We start from the raw sequence: 22122 nt of genomic DNA on the forward strand, positions 1-22122 counted from the left end.
TCAGAGAGTCCTTCTTGCTGCAAGTCTCTCCCTATTATTCAGCTTAGGTCTCAGTATAATAATGTAGCATTTTGGGAAGAAGATACAACATAGTAACCCAGCTGAGGACGCCAAGATGGAGAAGATCTCCACAGCCACCATATACTTTCCTTTTGTGCTCAGGTAGGTTGGGACAAAAGTCAGCCAGACGCAGCAAAATACCAACATGCTGAAGGTGATGAACTTGGCTTCGTTGAAAGTGTCTGGCAACTTCCTGGCCAGGAAAGCCACAATGAAGCTCAGGATGGCCAGAAATCCCAAGTAGCCCAAGGCAATGTAAAACATGAGGATGGAACCTTCATTGCATTCCATTATGATTTCTTCTGAAAAGGAGTGCAAGTCCAAATGTGGGAATGGAGGAGAGGTGTGAAGCCACAGAGCACAAATGCTCAACTGTATAAAGGAGCAGCTAAAGATGATCGTGTACGCCAGTCTTTTCCCCACCCATTTCCTCATCCAGCTCCCTGGCTTGGTGGCCATGAAAGCAAGGACCACAATGATGGTTTTTGCCAACACGCAGGAGAGGGCCACTGAGAAGATGATGCCAAAAGCAGTTTGCCGAAGAAGGCAAGTCACCTTCTTAGGTTGGCCAATGAATAGTAATGGACAAAGGAAGCAGAGCAGGAGGGAGATGAGGAGAGCGAAGGTGAGATTCCGGTTGTTAGCTTTGACTATTGGGGTTTCCCGGTGTTTAACAAAGATTCTCAGAATCAGTATTGTGACCAGAGAGAGAAAAATGGAAGAAAAAGTAAGACTTTCACCCAAAAAGTCTTTGTAAGATAGGTAGGTGACATCTTTGAGGACACATTGATCTTGGTCCATGTTTGGATATTGATCTTCTGGACATTTGATACAGAAATCCATGTCTGCCATAAATTAAAATGGAAGATGCTGTTTAAGAACCTCTCAGAATATGGACTAGCATGGCCTGAAAACTGTGAATTTTAGTTAATGACAATATTGGCTGTGACACGATGCTCTGTCTATCAAATTGTTACCAGAGTTTCTCTTTTACCACACTCAATAAAATCATTATCATATAAGAGTTAATGAAGTTAGCACTTTTCAGGCTGGACCACGACTAGGTATTCCACCCAAAGCTATGGCAAATGTATTGTGGAAACGAGTCTGGTCATTGTAAAGGAGTCACTGAGAGGCTTTCTGTTCAAATGGAGTCAAATTATTCTGCAGATAGCACTATAACTAGAGATAAATAGCACTGCAACTGTTAATATTGGCATGGAGGAAGGTTGCATGATCATTCACAAGGAACAAGGCCTTCTGTTTCCGCTCTTTGACATCTGTGGCTGCACACCTAAAACTAATTTTTTTAATTGCTCAGAGTTTTACATGGTTTCTAAGCTCTCCTGCTATTCTGTCTGTCTTTTTCATGTTTGTTGCTTTTTGATGTTTTATGGTTTTTATTGTTTTAACTGATATTAATGTTTTAATGTGATTTTTATAGCGTTTTCTTACATTTTTTAAAAAAATTGTAAACCGCCTAGGGATACGTTTTATGAAAGGCAGTATAGATATTGAAATATATAAATAATTAAACAAATAGCCTACGACTATTGGCCGTGATTTTAGAGAATCATATTGGTCTTGATTTTAGGGAATCATAGGAACATAGGACGCTGCCTTATACCGAGTCAGACCATTGGTCCATCTAGCTCAATATTGTCTGCACAGACTGGCAGTGGCTTCTCCAAATTACAGGTCGGAGTTTCTCTCAGCCCTATTTGTTGATGCCAGGGAGGGAACTTGGAACCTTCTGCATATAAGCATGCAGATACTCTTCCCAGATTGGCCCCATCCTCTAAGGGGAATATCTTACAATGCTCACCTATGTAGTCTCCCATTCAAATGCAAACCAAGGTGGGCCCTGCTTAGAAAAGGGGATAATTCATGCCTACCAGGGGCGGATCCACCATTGAGCAAAAGGGTTCAAAGAACCCAGGCCGCCAATGGGGAAAGGCTGCTCTCCCCTCCCATGCCTGGGCCACCAATAGCCCAGTCTTTGCCAATTTTTTCAGGCAGCTCTGAATGCCCGATAGAACGTTTTCCCCTTCCCCTCCCTCTCTATGGAGGAAGAGAAAGGGCAAAATGTCCTATCAGGCAGCTGACACTGCCTGAAAGGATGAGCTGAGAGCTCGTTTGGGCTCTTGGCAGCCGAAGCCAAGCTCTTTTGGCCTTTCAGCTCATCATTTCAGGCAGTATTATCTGCCTGATAGGACGTTTCCCTCTTTCGCTCCCTCCAGAGAGGGAGAGGAGGGGAAAAATGTTCTATCGGGCAGTCAGAGCTGCCTGAAATAATTGGCAAAGAGTTCACCTGCGCTCTCAGCAGCACGGTCGTGGGAGGGGGGAGTTCACTCTGGGCTCTTCCGGAGTCCGGGCCATGCCCCCATGTGCGTGACATCACATACACGGGCATATTGGAGGGGGTTGCTGAGCAGGCCTGGATGCAGGCCACTGCTTGTCTGGCTCCACACCTGATGCCTGCTACCACAAGGCCAGCTCCCAAACCTGAGGAGGACACTTGTCCTACCCAGTTTTCAGTTGTGTGAATGGCCTCATTTTGGATTTCACAAATAAATAATTTGGATTTCAGGCTTCAATTGACCATTCATTTCTATTTCTATCACATAGAAATATAGTAAATAGTAAAATATGTAGTGATATGTGGTGTATAAGGCATGTAGAACTATAGTGAAGTGTGGTTTTCTATGTAAAAATACCACTCACAAGCATTTCCTCCCTAGACTCTAAAGTGTTGTACTTGGAATGGGAATCATTTGCAGCCTTCTCTACAAATGGCATTTGTGAACTGTACCAATAGCAATTCCCATTCCCTGACATTCAAGAGGCAGTGAGGAGTCCAGAAACACTGCAGGACATAAATGCTGTTAGCACTGCATGCCAACTCTCCTCAATTGTAGGAGTTTTCAGGATAGCCAAAGACCTGTCAAGTAACATTCCCTCGATCTGGATGTGTTGTCACATATATGATGCCCATTGTAAATGAACAATCTCTCCTACCATTTTGATTTGAAATCTCCCCTTCTGGACATGGATCACAATCATAACAGCAAAATGGCTCCCCTTCCTTCTTTTTCCTTATGAAACCTGGAAGGCAGTTGTCATTACACAAGGAAATGGGCAACACCTATTAAGAATAAAAGGAGCTTATCATGGATAGAAAATATATTTCTAAAGTACTGGTTTGATTTGCTGGCATATTTATTATTGATTGATTGATTGATTTGATTTGATTTGTATACTGCCCTTCCAAAATGGCTCAGGGCGGTTTACAATTAAAACACACCACTAAAACAGTAAAGAGCTAGAACAAATTAAAAAACAATATAACAATTAACAATTTAAAAACATTTTAAAACAACAATTAAACAATTACATTGATTAAAAACCCCGAAATTGGGTTTTGAATTTTAAAATAAACCAGAAATTAAAACCCCCACAATTTAGAAAGCTAGGAAAGCTTGTGTGAAAAGAAGGGTTTTCAGGTGTTTTTTGAAAATTGCCAGAGATTGGAAGGATCGTATCTCAGCAGAGAATGCATTCCACCATCTTGGGGCAGCGACCGAGAAGGCCCATCTCTGTGTAGCCACCAAACGAGTTGGCGGTAACTGGAGACGGACCTCCTCAGATGACCTCAATGGGCGGTGAGGCTCAAAACGAAGAAGACGCTCTCTTAGGTACCCAGGGCCTAAGCCGTTTAGGGCTTTGAAAATTATAATTAACACTTTGGATTTTGTCCAGAAACCTATTGGCAGTCAGTGTAACTCCATCAGTAAAGGAGTAACATGGTCTTTCCAAGAAGACCCAGAGGGTCATCACTGGCTGCCGCGTTCTGAACCAACTGAAGTTTCCGGACTACCTACAAAGGCAGCCCCATGTAGAGTGCACTACAAAAGTCAGTCTGGAGGTTACCAGCAGATGTACCACAGTTTAGAGGTCATTGATCTCGAGAAATGGGCGCATCTGGTGTGTCAGCCGAAGCTGATGGAAAGCACCCCTGACCACCACCTCAACCTGAGAAACCAGGGAGAGATGTGAATACAGACGTACTCCCAGACTGCGAACCTGTTCCTTTTGGGGAAATGTTACCCCGTCTAGAACAGGCAGATCAAAATTGTCTCTAGAGTTCTGACCCCGCACAATAAGTACCTCCGTCTTATCTGGATTCAGCTTCAGTTTATTCTCCCTCATCCAGCCCATTACTGCTTCCAGGCAGGAATTTAGGGAGGATATGCCATCTCCTAAAGAAGTTGACATGAAGAAGTAGATCTGGGTGTCATCAGCATACTGGTAACACCCAGCTCCAAATCCCCTGATGAGCTCTCCCAGCGGTTTCATGTAGATGTTAAAAAGCATTGGAGAGAGTATGGAGCCTTGAGGGACACCATACTTAAACTCAGATTTTGAAGAGCAACAGTCTCCAATTGACACCATCTGGAATCTATCCGAGAGGTAGCAGCAGAGCCACTGTAAAACAGTGCCTCCCAACCCCAACACCCTCAGACGTTCCAGAAGGATACTATGGTCAATAGTATTGAAAGCTGCCGAGAGATCCAAAAGGACCAACAGAGCCACACTTCCTCTGTCAATTGCCAATTGGAGATCATCCATCAAGCCAACCAAGGCAGTCTCCACCCCATAAATAAACAATTTATTTGTTGTATTGTTTTATGCCTGTTTTTATATGTTTTTATACTCTTAGCATGTTGTTTTTATTGTATGTTTTTAACTTTTGTAAACCGCCTTGGGGCTATATTTTAACGAAAGGCGGTATAAAAATGCAAAAATAAATAAATAAATAAAATAAAGAGCCTGCCCGAAAACCAGTTTGAAATGGGTCTAGATAAACAGTTTCCTCCAAGACCGCCTGGAGCTGAGAGGCCACCACCCTCTCAATTACCTTGCCCAGCCATGGGAGGTTGGAAACAGGTCTATAATTGCTCAACTCTGAGGGATCTAATGCAGGCTTCTTTAAAAGAGGTCTAATGATTGCCTCCTTAAGACAAGGAGGCATCCTGCCCTCCCTCAGAGAAGCATTTATGATATCCACCAGGCTGTTTACAACAACCTCCCTGCTAGATCGAACAAGCCATTTTGGACAAGCGTCAAGAGAACAAGTAAGTGGTAGGCCTCACCGCTCCAAGCAGCTTGTCCACATCCTCAGGAGTCACAAACCGAAACCGATCCAGTTGAATCATGCAAGACTAGTCGTTGGGCACCTCCAGCTCAGACAACAAATTAATTGTGGAGTCTCCATCTAGGTTGGCCCGAATCCAAAAGATTTTATCTGCAAAAAACTCTTTAAACACATCACAGCGGGTAACTGATGACTCCAAATTCTGGTTCAAGGGAGGGGGGACAGATACTAATCCCTTCACAACCCTGAACAACTCAGCTGGACATGAATTAGCAGAGGCAATATGGGCAGAAAAGAACCGCCTCTTTGCCACATATATTGCCTGAGCATAGATCTTTAGATGTGCTCTATGTCGCAATCTGTCAGATTTGAGTCAAGTCTTCCTCCACTTGCGCTCCATTCACCTACCTTGCCATTTCAGCCCCCGTAGATCTTCCATATACCAAGGGGCCAATTTTGAAGTGGGTCGGAGGGGACGCTTGGGAGCAATCGTGTCTACTGCCCTGGTGAGCATGTTGTTCCAATTCTCAACCAGGGCATCAACAGGATCACCAGCAAAGCCAATGTTAAATCCCTCCAAGACTTCTTGGAATCTTAATGGATCCAATAACCTCTTTGGGCAGACGATTCTAATGGGGCCCCTCGCCCCTGCGGAGGTGGGAAGTGGTCGTAATTCCAACCTTAACCAGATGGTGCTCCATCCATGACAATGGGGAAATCACAGGAGTCCCCACCCATGGAACACCACCCTGATCAGAGTAAAATACCAAATCAAGCGTGTGACATGCAATATGCATTGGTCCAGAGTCCATTTGAGATAGGCCCATAGTTGTCATGGCTGCTATGAACTCCTGAGCTACCCCGGACAGATTGGTCCCGAAAGGAACATTGAAGTCCCCCAGCACCAAGAGTCTGGGAGACTCCAACGCGAGTTCTGCAACCAAGTCCGTGAGCTCAGTAAGGGATTCTGTTGGGCAGCGGGGCAATCGATACACCAACAGAAGTCCCAATCTATCCCTGCCCCCCAAACTCAACTACACACATTCAATATGGTCCGATACCCTGATAGGGACCCTGGTAAGGGAGATGTTATCCTTATAGACCACAGCCACTCCACCTCCCCGCCCACATCCCCTCACCTGCTCCTCTACAGAATATCCTGGGGGGAGAAGCTGGGACCAAACTGGACCACTAGCCTCCCTCAACCAAGTCTTAATAATACATACCAGGTCGGCCCCTTCATCCATGATCAAATCATGGATGAGTTCAGATTTATTGTGGACTGACCTGGCATTACAGAGGAGCAGGGAAAAGCTATGTGGGTTGTTGGCAGTGCTCCCCAAGGTCAGAGAGCTGGCAGGACAGCCGGAAGGGGAGACCACTATTAAATTTCTGACTACCCTTCCCCTGGAATGGTAAATTTCTGACTACCCTGACCTGCCAACATTACTTCTTCTATTCCCCACCACCACCGGGATGGCTGCCCCATAGTCAACAAAGGCACCCCCTGTCCCCCCATCTTCAGATGAACCCAAACACATTACAGCAATTTCAACCCAAGTCTAAAACAGCTTAAAACTAATTAAACAGAAGCCCTCTAGCCCTCTCCCTCATTCTCCCCTGAAGTGGCTCCCCCCAAAGGGGCGACCCCCTTTGGTGTCGCCCCATCGGTGGCGACCCCCCCAGTGGCGGGCCCGCCGCCACAAGGAGCCTTCCTATAAACCCCAAAACTGAGCAGGTGACCCGAGGAACAGCTGAGTCACTCAGGGGCTGGTCCCAATCCTGCCCACACTTCCCACACATGTTAACCTGAGGCTGCAGCCCCACAGGGGAAGCAAAAGCAGGCAGGCAACAGCAGAAGGAACCCCAGGACCCACCTGGTCTCTCACTTCAGGCAGCACTGGGTGGGAGCTAGATGGACTCCCCTTTCTCTCTCTGCTGGGCTTCTCTGAGGCAGATATCAAGAAATATAATGGTATCACTATGATCACATATGGTTCTTTGCAGGAGGTGTTATTGTGTTCTGAAGCCTGATAAATGGCAGAACCAAATTTGTTTCAGAGTACACGTGGATGATCATAGTTTTGGTCTTGGTATCATTTGGTCTTGGTACCACATGAAACACACTTGAAGCAATGGCAGACACTAAGGTCATTCAATGATTGAGTAGCCGAAAGCTGGGTAGGACAAGTGTCCTATGACACTCTTGAGTCCCAGCTTTTGGACTTGTACCTCAAGGTACTGCTGCTTTTGGCTCAACCACTCTGACAAAGAGTCCTCTGAGTTTGAAGATGCAGGACAAGGGAGTGTCCTCTGGCTTTAATGGAGGAGGTGGTGAGGAAGGGATTTCCCATGTAGACTCATCCCTGAACTGTCCATGTCTGCCCTCCTGTGAGGGGTTTCAGAGCCTGCGGTTATGACAATATCCTGCTCTGGCTTTGGAGGCATTTCCTAGCCATTTCAAAGAGCACCAGTCCTACCATGAAGCATAGATTAGTGATAGATTAATGGCACCACCAAAATATAGTTAATGATATTCAATCAATTTGGGTGATATGTGTGACTCGAATTGTTGAATGATGGGAGATAATATCTGGAAATGGGGGGGGGGGCAGGGAGTGGCTGAAGCAGCCAAATTACTTCAGTGAAATTTGAATTTCATTGCTTTGATTTGGACCAAACCAGTCATGGTCTGGAAGCAAAGTTTTGTTGTCCAAATTGGATTGTAAATCTTCTGAACTCAATCACCTACCAAAGCTCTAACAGTCCTATTAGGCACCCAACCGTTTGAGTTTTGTATTAAAATAATCATAATCCATATATGCCAAGTGCATGCCTTTCAGATTTTCTGCCTCAGCTGGCAAAAGGGGGCCAGCTTAATTCATGGATAATTTCTAGTGCCACTCAGTCCGAAATCAACCAAAATTTAGGATGCCATTTTTGGAAGGGCGGTATAGAAATCAATCAATCAATCAATCAATCAATCAATCAATCAATCAATCAATCAAATAAATAAAATGCAACCTGATTTATATGCAGTCTGATGAAGGATGAAAGTAGGGAAATTGGGAGGAAGAAAAACACCTTGGATCTCATGAAAACTTTCCTGCTCTTTATTGAGGCTTGTATGAGATGGAATTTTTGAAAACATCTATTATATTAATTCTCATAGACGTGACTCTGTGGGGATGCGTCCCGGCAACCCAGCGGATTGGCTGGGCAAGGGAAGTGGAGGAAAGGAAAAGAAGGAAAGCGGACAAGCAGAGAGGAGAACTGAATGGACTGGGGTGGGGGAGGGGGGAAGCTGTGGGGAGAGAAAGCGGTGGAGTGGCTGCTTCGAGGGAGGGCCATGCAGGAAGGAGCTGGCTGAACGCTTGGCTGCCCAAGGAGGTGGTGGCAACGGCCAGCTGGGAAAACACAAGCAGCCTAGAAAGCTGCGGGGTGGGGTGGAAGCATGAATAAGAGAGAGAAAATGAGAGAGAAAGAGGGAAAAATGGAGGAGGGAGCAAGCTGGGGCAGAAGGCTTGGGGGAGGGGACTGGGGCAGAAGGCTTGGGGGGAGAGCGGATGGGGCTGAAGGCAGGGGGGAGAGCAGACTGGGGCTGAAGGCAGGGGGGAGTGTTCTGCGGAGGCAAGCGTTGGGCCGCGGAGCCGGTACTTGGCCCCGCTGCGGGCCTGCCAGGCGGCGGGCCTGCCAGGCGGCGGGCCTGGCCCACCTGTGGAGGCCAGGCGGCAGTGGGCCCGGCTTGCCCTTGGAAGCCAGGCAGCGGACCACGGAGGCCAGGCAGTGGGCCACGGAGGCCAGCTTGCCCGTGGAGGCAAGGCATCCGTGGGAGGGCAGGGCGGGAGGGAACCAGGCGGTGAAACTTCCCTGTTCACCGTCTGGGAGGAGGAGCAGCGGCGGCGGGGCCCTTCGCGGCCACCCGCCACCCGGTAAGGCCTGTGGCAGCAGAGGTAAAGAACTCAGTGCGGGGAGGGGGAGGACAAGAGAGAGTGGGGGAGGGGGAGGAGGGAAGGCAGGAGAGAGTGGGACAGGAGGGAGGCACGCGGGGGAGAGACAGAGCGAGCGAGTGAGTCGCGCGGCGGAGAGACAGAGCGAGCGAGTGAGTCGCGCGGCGGAGAGACAGAGCAAGCGAGCGAGGCGTGCAGGGGAGAGACAGAGCGAGCGAGAGAGCTGTGGGAGGACCAGCCAAACAAATTCTCCCAAATAACCCCCAAAAAGAAGTGAACTACCACACAGATGCTCTGTGCGGGTTCAGCTAGTTATATCTTATTTCATATGATTAATGTGTAAAGGCCAAGAATGAACCTGAAAAGTGCATAATGAAACTTATTTAACAATTCCCTTATGAACCTGAGAATCTAGATCTTACCCACCTGGTTAAAGCTCCTGTGCCAGAGGATTTTGTCATCATGAATGGTGAAGTCTTTGCCTGAAGGATCTTGAGGACTGAGCTTCCCAACTTTAACTCTAAGAAAGGAGTTGTTTAGGAAAGTGACCAAATTTATAATATCAAACCCAGTTGCTAATTCTCGATTCCCATCAAAAGACACTGAATCTCCAGCACTGTTGTTGAATGAGATCCTGCTTAAAAAGGAATGCAGCTATGGGGGAAAATAACCAAATTACGACCTTTTAATCTTGACAATGAGAATAACAAATTCTCCTTCTTGATGGATATGGTGTTTTTGTCACAGAATGGTTAAGAGAAATATGAAATCTTTTATTAATACTGAAGCTTATACACCTAATCGGGTTTAAGGAGGATAGAGAGAATAGGATTCTTTGATAGAGAGGTGAAATTTTTTTTGAATCTTTATTTTGGAATGTGTGGATTTGGGGATATTCTACTGCATCTATAAATCTTTTTTATTACTGTTCTATGCTGGGTTATTGGGGTTTTTTTTTAGGTTTTCCAGGCAGGGTGGTTTTCACATGGCTCTGTGGTCGCCAGGAGACGACGCCGACTCGATGGCACAACTTTATCATGCATCAGTGATTCATGATACTAGGAGTAACTGCACAGCTTCTCTGCTTTTCTTCCCCTTTGTTCTATCCACATAGGAACCTTTCTGCATGGAAATACTGTGGGTATCATACTCCCTTCCCCTTTCCTCACTCATCATGATCTATGTCCTTCAGAATTCCTGCCATTTCCAATTGCACTGCCAGCACAGTACTGTAACACTTCCTCTACTTTTCACATCTTGATCGGTGCACATGCATGGGGCATTCATTGTGTTGCATTGTGTTGTCAAGCCACATGAGGACATTCAGATTTAAACAAAAAGTTCAACTCCACTGCATTCTTGCTCACTTCTATCACTGTTCTCAAGCACTGTATTGCATCTGCTGCTGTTTTGCTTGTGGATGGACATGTGATAATCTACTCCACAGCATGGTGTTGTACCCTGGAGTGGGAAGATGGGAGGGGTGGGGAGCGCAGTTTGTTCTATCCGCTGGCAATAAGGATGATTCTGCCGCCATAGTGGCAGCATGTGATGAGGCATGTCTTTTATGTAGCTGAGCAACACACTTAAGAATCCAGCACGTTGACTCCTTTAGTGTACAGTATACACAGCCCTGGATTATACAACCTGAATGATACATTGTGTTCCTGTATGTCACCACTGATGTCCCTTTAGGAGCTTGGACAACTGGCTGACCATTATGGTGCACAGGACAACCACTGGATGCAAAGCAATAGTTGTCTGGTGGTTGGAGGAGGATGCGGACACACCCACATTTGCCTTTTGAATTAACCATCTTTTCTTGTATTAATTGGTAGGCTGGCGATGCAACACACATATTTAAAAGGACTCCCAAGTATTTCTTTAAGACCTTCAAATTTATTGTGTAAAAAACAAATGATCAACTTGTAAAAATGTTTTTAATAATGTTGTTAGAAGCATAATAAAAACAGACTAGCCAACTCTGCACAGAGCATCTGTGCGCTCTTTGGGGCCGGCTCTTCCCCCCCCCTCACTCCTGCCCCGGTCTCTCTTGCCCTCCCCAGCTTCCATTCCTCTCCTCCCTCCCCACCACCACCTGCACAGAGCATCTCTGAGCGGGAGGCCAAAAAGGGCCCCGCCGCCGCCGTTCCTCCTCCTGGGCGGCGAAGAGGGAAGCCCCACTGCCCGTTTCCCTTCCACCCCAGCCTCCAACGGGTGTCGCACATTCAGCCCCACTCCCTTTCCCCCCAAGCCCTCCACCCAGCTTCTACCCCAGTCTCCGGTCCCAATGCCCGCCTGCCTCCTTCTCCCCCCCATTCCCCCAGGCGCCTCCCCCCACTCCCCGCCCACAGTTTCTGCCCCCATCTCCTGATGCCCGCCTCCTCACTGAGCCTGCCAGCCACCGCCTCGCCTGGGCCTGCCGCCGCCTCCACCTCCTCTGCGCCGCCTCCTCACAGCAGCCATTGCCAGCCGCTGCCATTGCCTCCCCACTGCCGCTGGGACCTCCGCCTCCCTCTCCCCAACACAAAGGACATAACTAAATTTGTTTGGCAAGGGAAAAGAACACGAATTAATTTTAAAAACTTAACAGATGCAAAGGAAAGAGGTGGTCTTACCCTACTAGACTTAAGGTTGTATTTTGATGCTGTTTGTTTGACGTGGTTAAAAGAATGGATAACATTAAGAAATTCTAGATTACTTTATCTGGAGGGATTTGACAGAAGGTTTGGATGTGTTTCATATTTGTGGTATGACAAAAAGTAAAGTACATAAAGACTTTCTTAACCACTATATAAGAAGGAGTTTAATGAGAGTCTGGGTAAAATATAAAAAATGGTGGGAACCTAAAACTCCATTATGGGCATCTCCGACTGAAGCTTTAGCACGTAAAGAGGTAAATATGCAATTGCAATGGGGTACTTATAGGGATCTGTTATATTTTCAAGAAAAGGATTGTAAGTTAAAAAGTTTGACTGAAGTACAAAATTTGGTTAGTGATTGGTTTCAGTACCAGCAGCTAAATGAAGTTTATAAGAAGGATCTTAAAGTTGGATTTGAGGATCAGATGTCGAGATTTGAGAAGGAGCTGTGTGAAAATGATGAAAAATTAGTTTCTAAAATGTATAAGCTCTTGCTTTTGGAGGAGACAAGAGATGAAGTGGTTAAAACGACTATGGTAAAATGGGCTCAAGATGTGGGGTGCAATATAGAAATGGCAGCCTGGGAAAAATTATGGAAAACTGATTTAAAGTTCACTGCATGTTATGTTCTAAAAGAAAATTATTATAAATGATGTATAGGTGGTATTTGACACCAAAAAACTGGCATTAATGTATAAAAATGTTTCAAACAAATGTTGGAAATGTGGACACTCTGAAGGAACCTTTTTTCATATGTGGTGGACTTGTAGGAAGACTAAGGCCTTTTGGGACATGATATATAATGAGTTAAAGAAAATATTTAAAATGACATTTCCTAAGAAGCCAGAATCCTTCCTGCTGGGAATAACACAAGGAGTGTTTTCTACAACTAATTTAACATTTTTTATGTACGCTACCACGGCGGCCAGAATAATATATGCACAGAAATGGAAGAGTAATGAACTGCCTTCAAAAGAAGATTGGCTGATAAAAATTTTGGAATATGCGGAGATGGCAAAACTTACAGTACTGGAGACCAAAATTTGGAATGCTTTAAAGAAGATTGGAAACCATTCTTATTATATCTAAAGAACTATTTTCCTAATATTGATTTTACAACAGGGTTTGAAATCTAGTAATATTAGCATGTTGGGTAGATCAAAATTGTGTTTGTAAGGTTTAGATCTATGTTTTAAATTATTATTATAGCAAGGGTTAATTCTATAGTTGGTGATTCACAAGGAGGTGTGAGTGGGAAGTCCATATTTGTTCAATATGTTGTGAATGTTAAGATATTGTTAAAATTAATAAAAAATTAATTTAAAAAAATAGCCAGAGATGGGGAGGATCGTAACTCAGCAGGGAGCGCATTCCACAATCTCGCGCAGCAGCCAAGAAGGCCCGTCTCTGTATGACCAGCAAATGAGTTGGCGGTAACTGGAGACGGACCTCCTCAGATGACCTCAATGGGCAGTGGGGCTTGTAATGAAGAAGAAGCTTTCTTAAATACCCAGGCCCTAAGCCGTTTAGGGCTTTATAGGTTATAATTAGCACTTTGTATTTTGTCCAGAAACCTATAGACAGCCAGTGTAACTCCATCAGCAAAGGAGTAATGTGGTCCCTCCAAGATGACTCAGAGACCAACCTGGCTGCCGCATTCTGAACCAACTGAAGTTTCTGGACTACGTACAAAGGCAGCCCCACATAGAGTGCATTACAGAAGTCAAGTCTGGAGGTTAGCAACAAATGTACCACAGTTTTGATGTCATTGATCTCAAGAAATGGATGCAGCTGGCTTAGCCCCTAGTGGTGCAGTGGTAAAACTGCCGCCCTGTAACCAGAAGGTTACAAGTTCGATCCTGAACAGGGGCTCAAGGTTGACTCAGCCTTCCATCCTTCCGAGGTCGGTAAAATGAGTACCCAGAATGTTGGGGGCAATATGCTAAATCATTGTAAACTGCTTAGAGAGCTCCAGCTATAGAGCGGTATATAAATGTAAGTGCTATTGCTATTGCTATCAGCCGAAGCTGATAGAAAGCACCCCTGGTTACTGCCTCAACCTGAGAAACCCAGGAGAGGTGTGGATCCAGGAGTACTCCCAGACCGTGGACCAGTTCCTTTTGGGGAAGTGTAACCCCCTCCAGAACAGGTAGATCAAAACTGTCTCTGGAGTTCTGACCCCGCACAATAAGTACCTCCATCTTATCTGGATTCAGCTTCATTTTATTCTCCCTCATCCAGCCCATTACTGCTTCCAGGCAGGCATTTAGGGAGGATATGCCATCTCCTAAAGAAGTTGACATGGAGAAGTAGATCTGGGTATCATCAGCATACTGATAACACCCAGCTCCATATCCCCTGATGATCTCTCCCAGTGGTTTAATGTAGATGTTAAAAAGCATTGGAGAGAGTATGGAGCCTTGAGGGACACCATACTTAAGCTCAGATTTTGAAGAGCAACAATCTCCATTCGACACCATCTGGAACCTCTCCTACCTGAGAGGTAGGAGCGGAACCACTGTAAAACAGTGCCTCCCAACCCCAACCCCCTCAGACACTCCAGAAGGATACTATGGTCGATCACAGGAGTCCACACCCAAGGAACACTGCCCTGATCAGAGTAAAAGACCAAATCAAGCGTGTGACCTGCATTGTGCGTCGGTCCAGAGACCACTTGGGATAGACCCATAGTTGTCATGGCCACTATGATCTCCTGAGCTGCCTCGGACAGATTAGTCCCAAAATGAACATTGAAGTCCCCCAGCACCAGAAGTCTGTGAGACTCCAACGCAAGTCCCGCGACCAAGTTCGTGAGCTCAGTAAGGGACTCAGTTGGGCAACGGGGTGATCGGTACAGCAAAAGAAGTCCCAACCTATCTCTGGTCCCCAAACTTGAGTACACACATTCAATATGTTCCAATACCCTAACAGTGAACCTGGTAAGGGAAATGTCATCCTTATAGACCACAGCCACTCCACCTCCCCACCCACGTCCCCTCACCTGCTCTTCTACAGAATATCCTGTAGGGAGAAGCTGGGATCAAACTGGACCACTAGCTTCCGCCAACCAAGTCTCAGTAATACATACCAGGTTGGCCCCTTCATCCATAATCAAATCTCAGATGAGCTCTGGCTTATTTTGGATTGACCTGGCATTGCACAGGAGCCAGGTGAGGCTATGCAGGTTGTTTGCAATGCTCACTGTGGTCAAAGAGCTGGCAGGACAGCTGGAAGGGGAGACAGTTATTAAATTTCTGACTACCCTTCCCCTGGAATGGCTGGCTGACCTGCCAATGTTACTTCTTCTATTCCCCACCACCACCAGAATAGCTGCCCCACATTCAATGAGGGCGCCCCCTGTCTCCCCATCTCCAGGCAGACCCAAACACATTACGCAATCTCAGTGACAAAGCTGGCACACTTACTGCTGTAACTCCTCAAACAGTCAAACTGAATACAGTGCAGCCCAACCTTTGCAGTCAGATAGTGAGGCTAGTCTCACGACAGCACAAAAATAGACGAAGGGAGCTCAGCCCTGTTTTGTGCGGTTGTGTGCCGAACTGGGAGCCACGTGGCTCCCAGCTGCTAGCCCTTCTAATTGCCCCCCTTTAAATGAGGTTAGCGGAGTGAGCTAAGCCCATTTCCCTGATGATGAGTTGACTCACGAGGAGACCTCTGACTGGAAGGATACAACAAGGCTTTCCAGTGAGGGACATTCTGGAACACCACTTGCATGGGACTTCCAGGTGCCGGAAGGCTTCCGATCCCTCCCGCCCCAACTAGCTCCGTAACGGACCTGGCAATTATGTGGGTGGCCTCTGTGCTCTTCTGCAGGGAGAGCGGGTCAAGCCTGCTCTCCGTGCAGAACCCATTCCAGCTCTCCACACTGCTTGTGTGCAGAGCCTTCGTGTGTGTTTGCTAGTGTTAAAATGTTTGGCTACTGATTGTTCTATTTTTAGTCTGTATGTCCGTGTGTCCTTCTATATGTGTGCCACCCGCCCCATCAACTTTGCAATGCCTGGACCAATACAAACCAAATTGTGTACAGTTGTAGGGACACAAAGAAACACGTCAATGGCGTAGCTTGTGATGATGTCATCCATCCCAATTCAAGATGGTGGATGCATGAACATTTGAGGCACAAGTGGGCTAACTTGCGAACTGCCTAACTGATTTGAACCAAATTTGCTACAGCTGTAGGGATGCAGCTATGGATTGAGACATCCATAGGGATGGCTCAATGGCATAGTTTGTGATGATGTCATCTACCCCGAGTTAAGATGGCAGACTTGTGAATGTTTAAGGGTGAAGTCAGTTAACTTATGATGACAGCAATTAGCAATTAAGATTATAGTGAAAGGAAAGTAGGCAGATTAGTTATTACCAGAACAACTTGTACGGGGTTTTTTTGGGTTATAATTGCAGACTTGTGAAGTGTGTACATAGGACATTTGTTTTCTCACCCACAAACTGAATATTGCACCCTAGTCATTTGCACTAAATCAGGTAGATTGTACAACAAACCTATGGATACATGTAAGTACCTTAACTGGAAATCCTGTCATCCCAAACAGCAAATAATTATAATTAAAATTAATACCTTTTAAAAATTAAAATTAATAATAATAATAATAATAATAATAAAATAAATCTACAGCTTGGCTCAAAGAATCAATCTGTAACTACAAATAAGATTATGAAAAAAGAACCAAAGAACCTAAAAGACATCTTCTGCAAAGAGGCTATTCTGCACATATCATCAACCTGAACATCCACCGAGCATCCATTGTAACCAGAGAGACTTTTCTCCACAATGGCAACATAACCACCAACAAAGCCCAATGCATCCCATTTGTGGTCAATTTCCATCTTGCAGCTCCTGATTATTACCGAGCACTAAGAGAAAGCTACCCATTTTTAGCCAACTCTGAATATCTTTCTAAAGCAATCAGCAAACCACCTATTGTAGCATTTTGTCAGCCACCAAATCTGTGTAGATTGCTAGGGAGATCTATAATTAAACCACCAGTCAGGAATCCAGGGTCACACCACTGTGATTCAAAGTGATGTGTTGCATGTATCTATCTCTGCGATACATTTACTTTCAAGAGTACTAGGACTGGAAGAATATATGAAATCAAACAGAGTATCAGCTGCAGATCCTGTAATGAGATCTAGCCAAACATTTTAACACTGGCGAACACACACTGAGTCGGGTCTCACTGATCATGAGACCCAGTTTGGGAAGCTCAGCGGGGAGAGCGGGCTAAGCCCATTCTCCCTGCAGACAATCAGGGAGGCAGCCCTGGGGGATTGGCTGCCCACACAATTGCCGGCTCCATGATGGAGCCAGCGGGGGCTGGGGAGTTCGGGGGTCTCGCGGCCCCTGGAAGCACCAGTATGCCCTGCGTGAGCGCGCAGGGCATGCTGGGGAGACCCCCGAGCCAGGAGGCTGATTTTCAGCCTCTTGCCGGGGGTCTACTCATGAGTAACCGCGGCACGGAGCTGCGCCACGGATACTCAATATTTTAAAAACTGCATTTGTGGAGCGCTCGCCCTGCAAACCCGGTTTAAGGGGCAGGCTACTTGAGCGAGTTACCCGCTCAAGAACCACGGGCTTGCAGCGGAGGCTAGCCTGATTTTCTACAATCATGTGAATAGCCCCACTATCGGACTTGTCAATCACTGCAATAGAGATGTCATCGGATGCAGTGAAATTGGAAGCATGCACATTCAAGACAATAGAAATGTAGTGTTGCAAAAGTACAGCTGTCTCACGGATTAGAAGGCTAATTGTGAACATCAAATGTAGGAAGGGCAGTATGTCATAGGGCCATCCAGAAACAATGCCTGCAGGAATCATCAGTCAAGATGGTATTAATTGACATCCAGAAGACCCCTTTTTAAATTTTTGTTTGTAGGAACTATACTGGGAATTTAAAAAGCCAACCGTAATGTTAACATATTCATCTCAGTCAGTTTATGATAGCATTGCTTGACTTTGGGAGTGGGAGAAATTACCTTCCATGACTTCACCTTCTGATTCAGCAGCCTCCCTTCATTAAGTATGACTCTGTGCTTGCCTCTGGATACATGCATGGCATGCAAGGTATGTGCCACAGCATAGACAGCATTGTAGATACTATAGCTGTGGCCAGTCATGCTCATTTCGAATAGGGGCCCAGGAAGACTCTCCAACTTCTCCTCCCAAGTGCACCTTTTTTCACTAGTTGGATCAGAATTTGGAAATGAACACTCAAATGCTTGTTGCCAGAAGTGCTGGATGAAACCATCTCCTTTTGTCACAGACGGATTCCTGTTTTGTACAAATTTTTGGAATCCTGGCACCTCCTTTGTATGAACTGGGAGAGTGATGGCCCCATAGAATTCTTGTATATCATTTTTCTTTTGAAGGGTCATAGATGCAAAACCCCACTGGGCTGCCACAATCCACACTTTTCCAAGAGGGCTTTTTGCCAATGATTCCCGTTCTCCTGTATACAGTACCCAACTCAGTGAAAACATGGTTTGAGGCTCTCCATGGACAATGATGACATTCGCCTTGCTGTGAAGGAGGATTAAATACATTTCAATCCAATTTTTCATCACATCTTCAATATCAGATATAATATTTACTTCTGGGTGTCTTTGTATGAAAGCAACACAGATTCCACTCTGAGAAAATGTTGATATCAAGCTCTGCAGAAAGGTTTCCCCATTGTCATCCTTCAGAGCAATAAGCCCAACCCATGACCATCTGAAATGCAGTAGCAAGCTGGCAATTCCCTTGTGCTGATGGGTTTCATCTGGGATCATCCAATATAGGGAGGGAAATTTTCTTTTTTCACTCTGTATTGTGACAAATGAACCGCAGGAAAGCTACAAATCCAGATATGGACATTTTAGAAACAAACATTTAGAAACATGGGAAGATCCATGATAAAATGTTGCATTGTGCCTTGACAGATAGATAGTATTTAAAATTTCACCATATTTAAATCATGTTGTAATGGATTTTCAGCATACCTTCATTGATAAAACTAAGCTTATGAGATCACCCATCTCTTTCTCCCCCCTCTCTCCCTCCCTCTCATCTATTTCGCAATTCCTGGACCGATTTGAACCAAATTTGGGATAGTTGTAGGTGCACATATAGAGACAGCTTAATGACATAGTTTGTGATGATGTCATCCACCCCAATTTAAGAGGTGGAGGTGGAAGTGGGCTAACTTTTGAAGATGGTAATTATAAATTAAGTAGTGAAAGGACAGTAATCATAGCAGTTCTTACCAGAACTTCTTGTTTTAGTTGACAGATAACCTGAAATTATATGTAGCCGATGGACAGCATTTGGCATGCTATGACAATTAATATAAGACTACATATACTCCTATTCACTTTCCTCTAATAAATCTCTGAGATGATTACGGCTGTGAGTTTGTCAGAACTATGGCTTTTTAATTGTAATTTTTTTGTTTATTTTCTGCTATCTTCTATTTTTGAATCTTTCTATGGACTTCACTAGAGAGCTCAGCATTCCAATGTTATCAGCTTTCAGTTTTACTTTGAAGAATTTTTTAAAACGTTTGAGGCTCCAGCAATTACTTATTTTATCTTGATCTCTAATCCACTCGTAGTATTCGTTGGAGATGATTATGGATTTCATATTTTCTGAGAGCCCCTCTTGAACTTTTCAGCAGGAATGTGCAGCATTTGTAATGGAGAAGAGGAATGGAGAAGAAGATTGGCTTGGAGAGAAAAACAGCTTTTTAATGGATCTGTTTTTAAAAATTGTTTTGCAATGCCACATATTTACCAACTTATGTTTTACTTATTAAGTCCTAGTTGGAAAAATCTAGTTTATCTGAGTCTTGGGAGGATCTGCTTGCTGGGACTTTGAAAGATCTTCCTTGATTTATAGCCCCTTCTGTTTGTATGGCTGACAAAGTGTTTTATGACTGGATAATTATCTTCCCATTGCCAACTATCTGAAGCTCTGATTGGGGAAATGAAAATGACTGGAGAGAACTCGCTGTTTTGGCAGAGGAAGATCATCTTTCCATGTTCTTTTTTTCTTTATCGGAATCAGGACTTTCCTATCTTTTGTTAATTTAACACCACTGATTTAATAGCTAGTGACCTTAATAGTTTTAGACATTAATAGCAATTAATATCAATCAGCATTTTGTATTGGGAGTCTGACTTTACTTTGAAGAATTCCTAAACTTGTTACTCAGCTGAGTTGGAGTGGTGATGATTTATTACTCTTGTTCTTATTGAGTGTTGATATTGCAATCATGGTATTTTGTTAAATACAGGGAGGTGAAATTGGTAAGGGGGGACTGTTAACTGGTGTTTTACTTTAAGAGAATTTAAGAAGATTTCACTAAAATGGGTGTGAGTATTTAAATCTTATTTGAAAGTTTATTTGCCTTAGTTGTATGTCTTTTGGATGTGTTTTATTAGAACTATTTGGCTTTTAGATAAGCGGCTATGGCGAGATTTACGCGGAAGGATTTTAACTGAAGGAATTTCACTTTATAGAAACTTGATAACCTTTCCCCCCAGGCATAGAAGTCAAAGTTCTGGCATTGTTTAGTCTCCCTCTTAACGAGAGAATGTCCTTGGACACTGTTGTTAAGATTTTACATTAACTCTATGTTATGTGAGTTGCAGCTGAGATGTATTATTATTATTATTATTATTATTATTATTAACCATTTTTTTTGTCTTCGTGCTGGGACATATGAAATGCTCGACATTTTTAGTGGTGTATCTATCAGCATTTTATTTCTCCTTGCTATATTTTTAATATAATGGAATTATCTTTTCTCTCTTATCTCTTTCCCTCTGAGCTTATGATATTAATGCTGATTTCTCTCTCTCTCTCTCTCCTTTCATCTCCTTCCTTTCTTGTGTTTTTTTTGATATGTGATTAACTTAGGGTTTCATATACAGGTTTTAACTTTGAGTAGAATTAAATAATATACCTTATTAATTGGCTTTTCAATGTATTCCCAGTGTTAATTGCCCCCCCCCCTTTTTTCTTAATCATTGAGATTTTAGGGAGCTCTATATAGGGTTTAACACTGAAACAACCTATTCAAAAACGAAGATTCTTTATGATATACCCGAATGTTCTAATGACTTAAGGAACTGCCACATATTTCTGTCTTTTGTTTCTTTTTGTTTTTTCTTTTCTTTTTATGGAAGAAATGAAAATATATTAAGAATGGGGGAATTAGGTGAGAGTGGATCTCTAGAATTAACCTTTAGAAATAAGTGTGTGCAATACTGATAATATTTTTAAATTTAAGGAATAAGATCACTGGTGTTTTACTTTATTCTATTATATGACATTATAGTTTTAAAATGATTACATATCGAGATATTCTATTTGGAAAGTTTGTGATTTTTTTTGGTATTCTTATTATTTATTATTTATTATTTTATTTTACATATTTTTACGTCTCTGGGTGGTTTACAACAAAATAAAAACATTAAAACATTAGTTAAATACAAAAACAAGAAATTTAAAAATTACAATTTAGAATTTTAAAAACAATATTCTAAAATAACATTAAAAACAATCAAAACAGTATCAGTTAAAAGCCTGGGTGAACAGATGCGTCTTTAAGGACTTTTAAAAAATTGTCAAAAATGGGGAGGCTCTTATTTCACTAGGGGGCGCATTCCGAAGCCTCTGGGCAGCAACGGAGAAGGCCCGTCCCTGAGTAGCCATCAAATTGCTAACAGGGCAAAGATGCACCTTTTACCGTGGCGATTCTCTTTATTTAGCGGGGGAAGAGAAACTGGCCCTATCCACCCCCAGCACAGTACCTCCAGTGACTGTTGCTGGTGTGTATCTTATGTTTCTTTTTAGATTGTGAGCCCTTTGGGGACAGGGTTCCATCTTATTTGTTTGTTATTTCTCTGTGTAAACCACCCTGAGCCATTTTTGGAAGGGCGGTATAGAAATCGAATTAATAATAATAATAATAATAATAATAATAATAATAATAATAATAATAGGAAAATCAGAATATAAGTGGAAAATCAGACATCACCAAGACCTGGAAATGGCTTAAGAATGGCAACTTGAAGAAAGAAACAGAGGGTTTAATACTGGCTGCACAAGAACAGGCACTAAGAACAAATGCAATAAGAGCAAAAGTAGAAAAGTCAACAACAAACAGCAAGTGCCGCCTTTGTAAAGAAGCAGATGAAACCGTGGACCACCTGATCAGCTGTTGTAAGAAGATCGCACAGACTGACTACAAACAAAGGCATAACAAGGTAGTAGGGATGATACACT

The 22122-nt window shown here is 44.0% G+C and overlaps 1 protein-coding gene across 1 annotated transcript in view; it reads right to left on the minus strand.

The window, feature by feature from the left end:
• LOC128331049 (vomeronasal type-2 receptor 26-like) overlaps nucleotides 1-22122 on the minus strand; it is a 28889-nt gene continuing 6767 nt past the window's right edge. The window contains exons 3-6 of the mRNA XM_053264411.1: nucleotides 17829-18686; nucleotides 9592-9819; nucleotides 3079-3205; nucleotides 1-905 (exon numbers count right to left, since the gene is read on the minus strand). Coding sequence (XP_053120386.1) covers nucleotides 1-905; nucleotides 3079-3205; nucleotides 9592-9819; nucleotides 17829-18686 — 2118 coding nt within the window. The remainder of the gene's footprint in view (nucleotides 906-3078; nucleotides 3206-9591; nucleotides 9820-17828; nucleotides 18687-22122) is intronic.

Source organism: Hemicordylus capensis, chromosome 6, assembly GCF_027244095.1.
Source record: "Hemicordylus capensis ecotype Gifberg chromosome 6, rHemCap1.1.pri, whole genome shotgun sequence".
Classification (NCBI taxonomy): Eukaryota; Metazoa; Chordata; class Lepidosauria; order Squamata; family Cordylidae; genus Hemicordylus; species Hemicordylus capensis.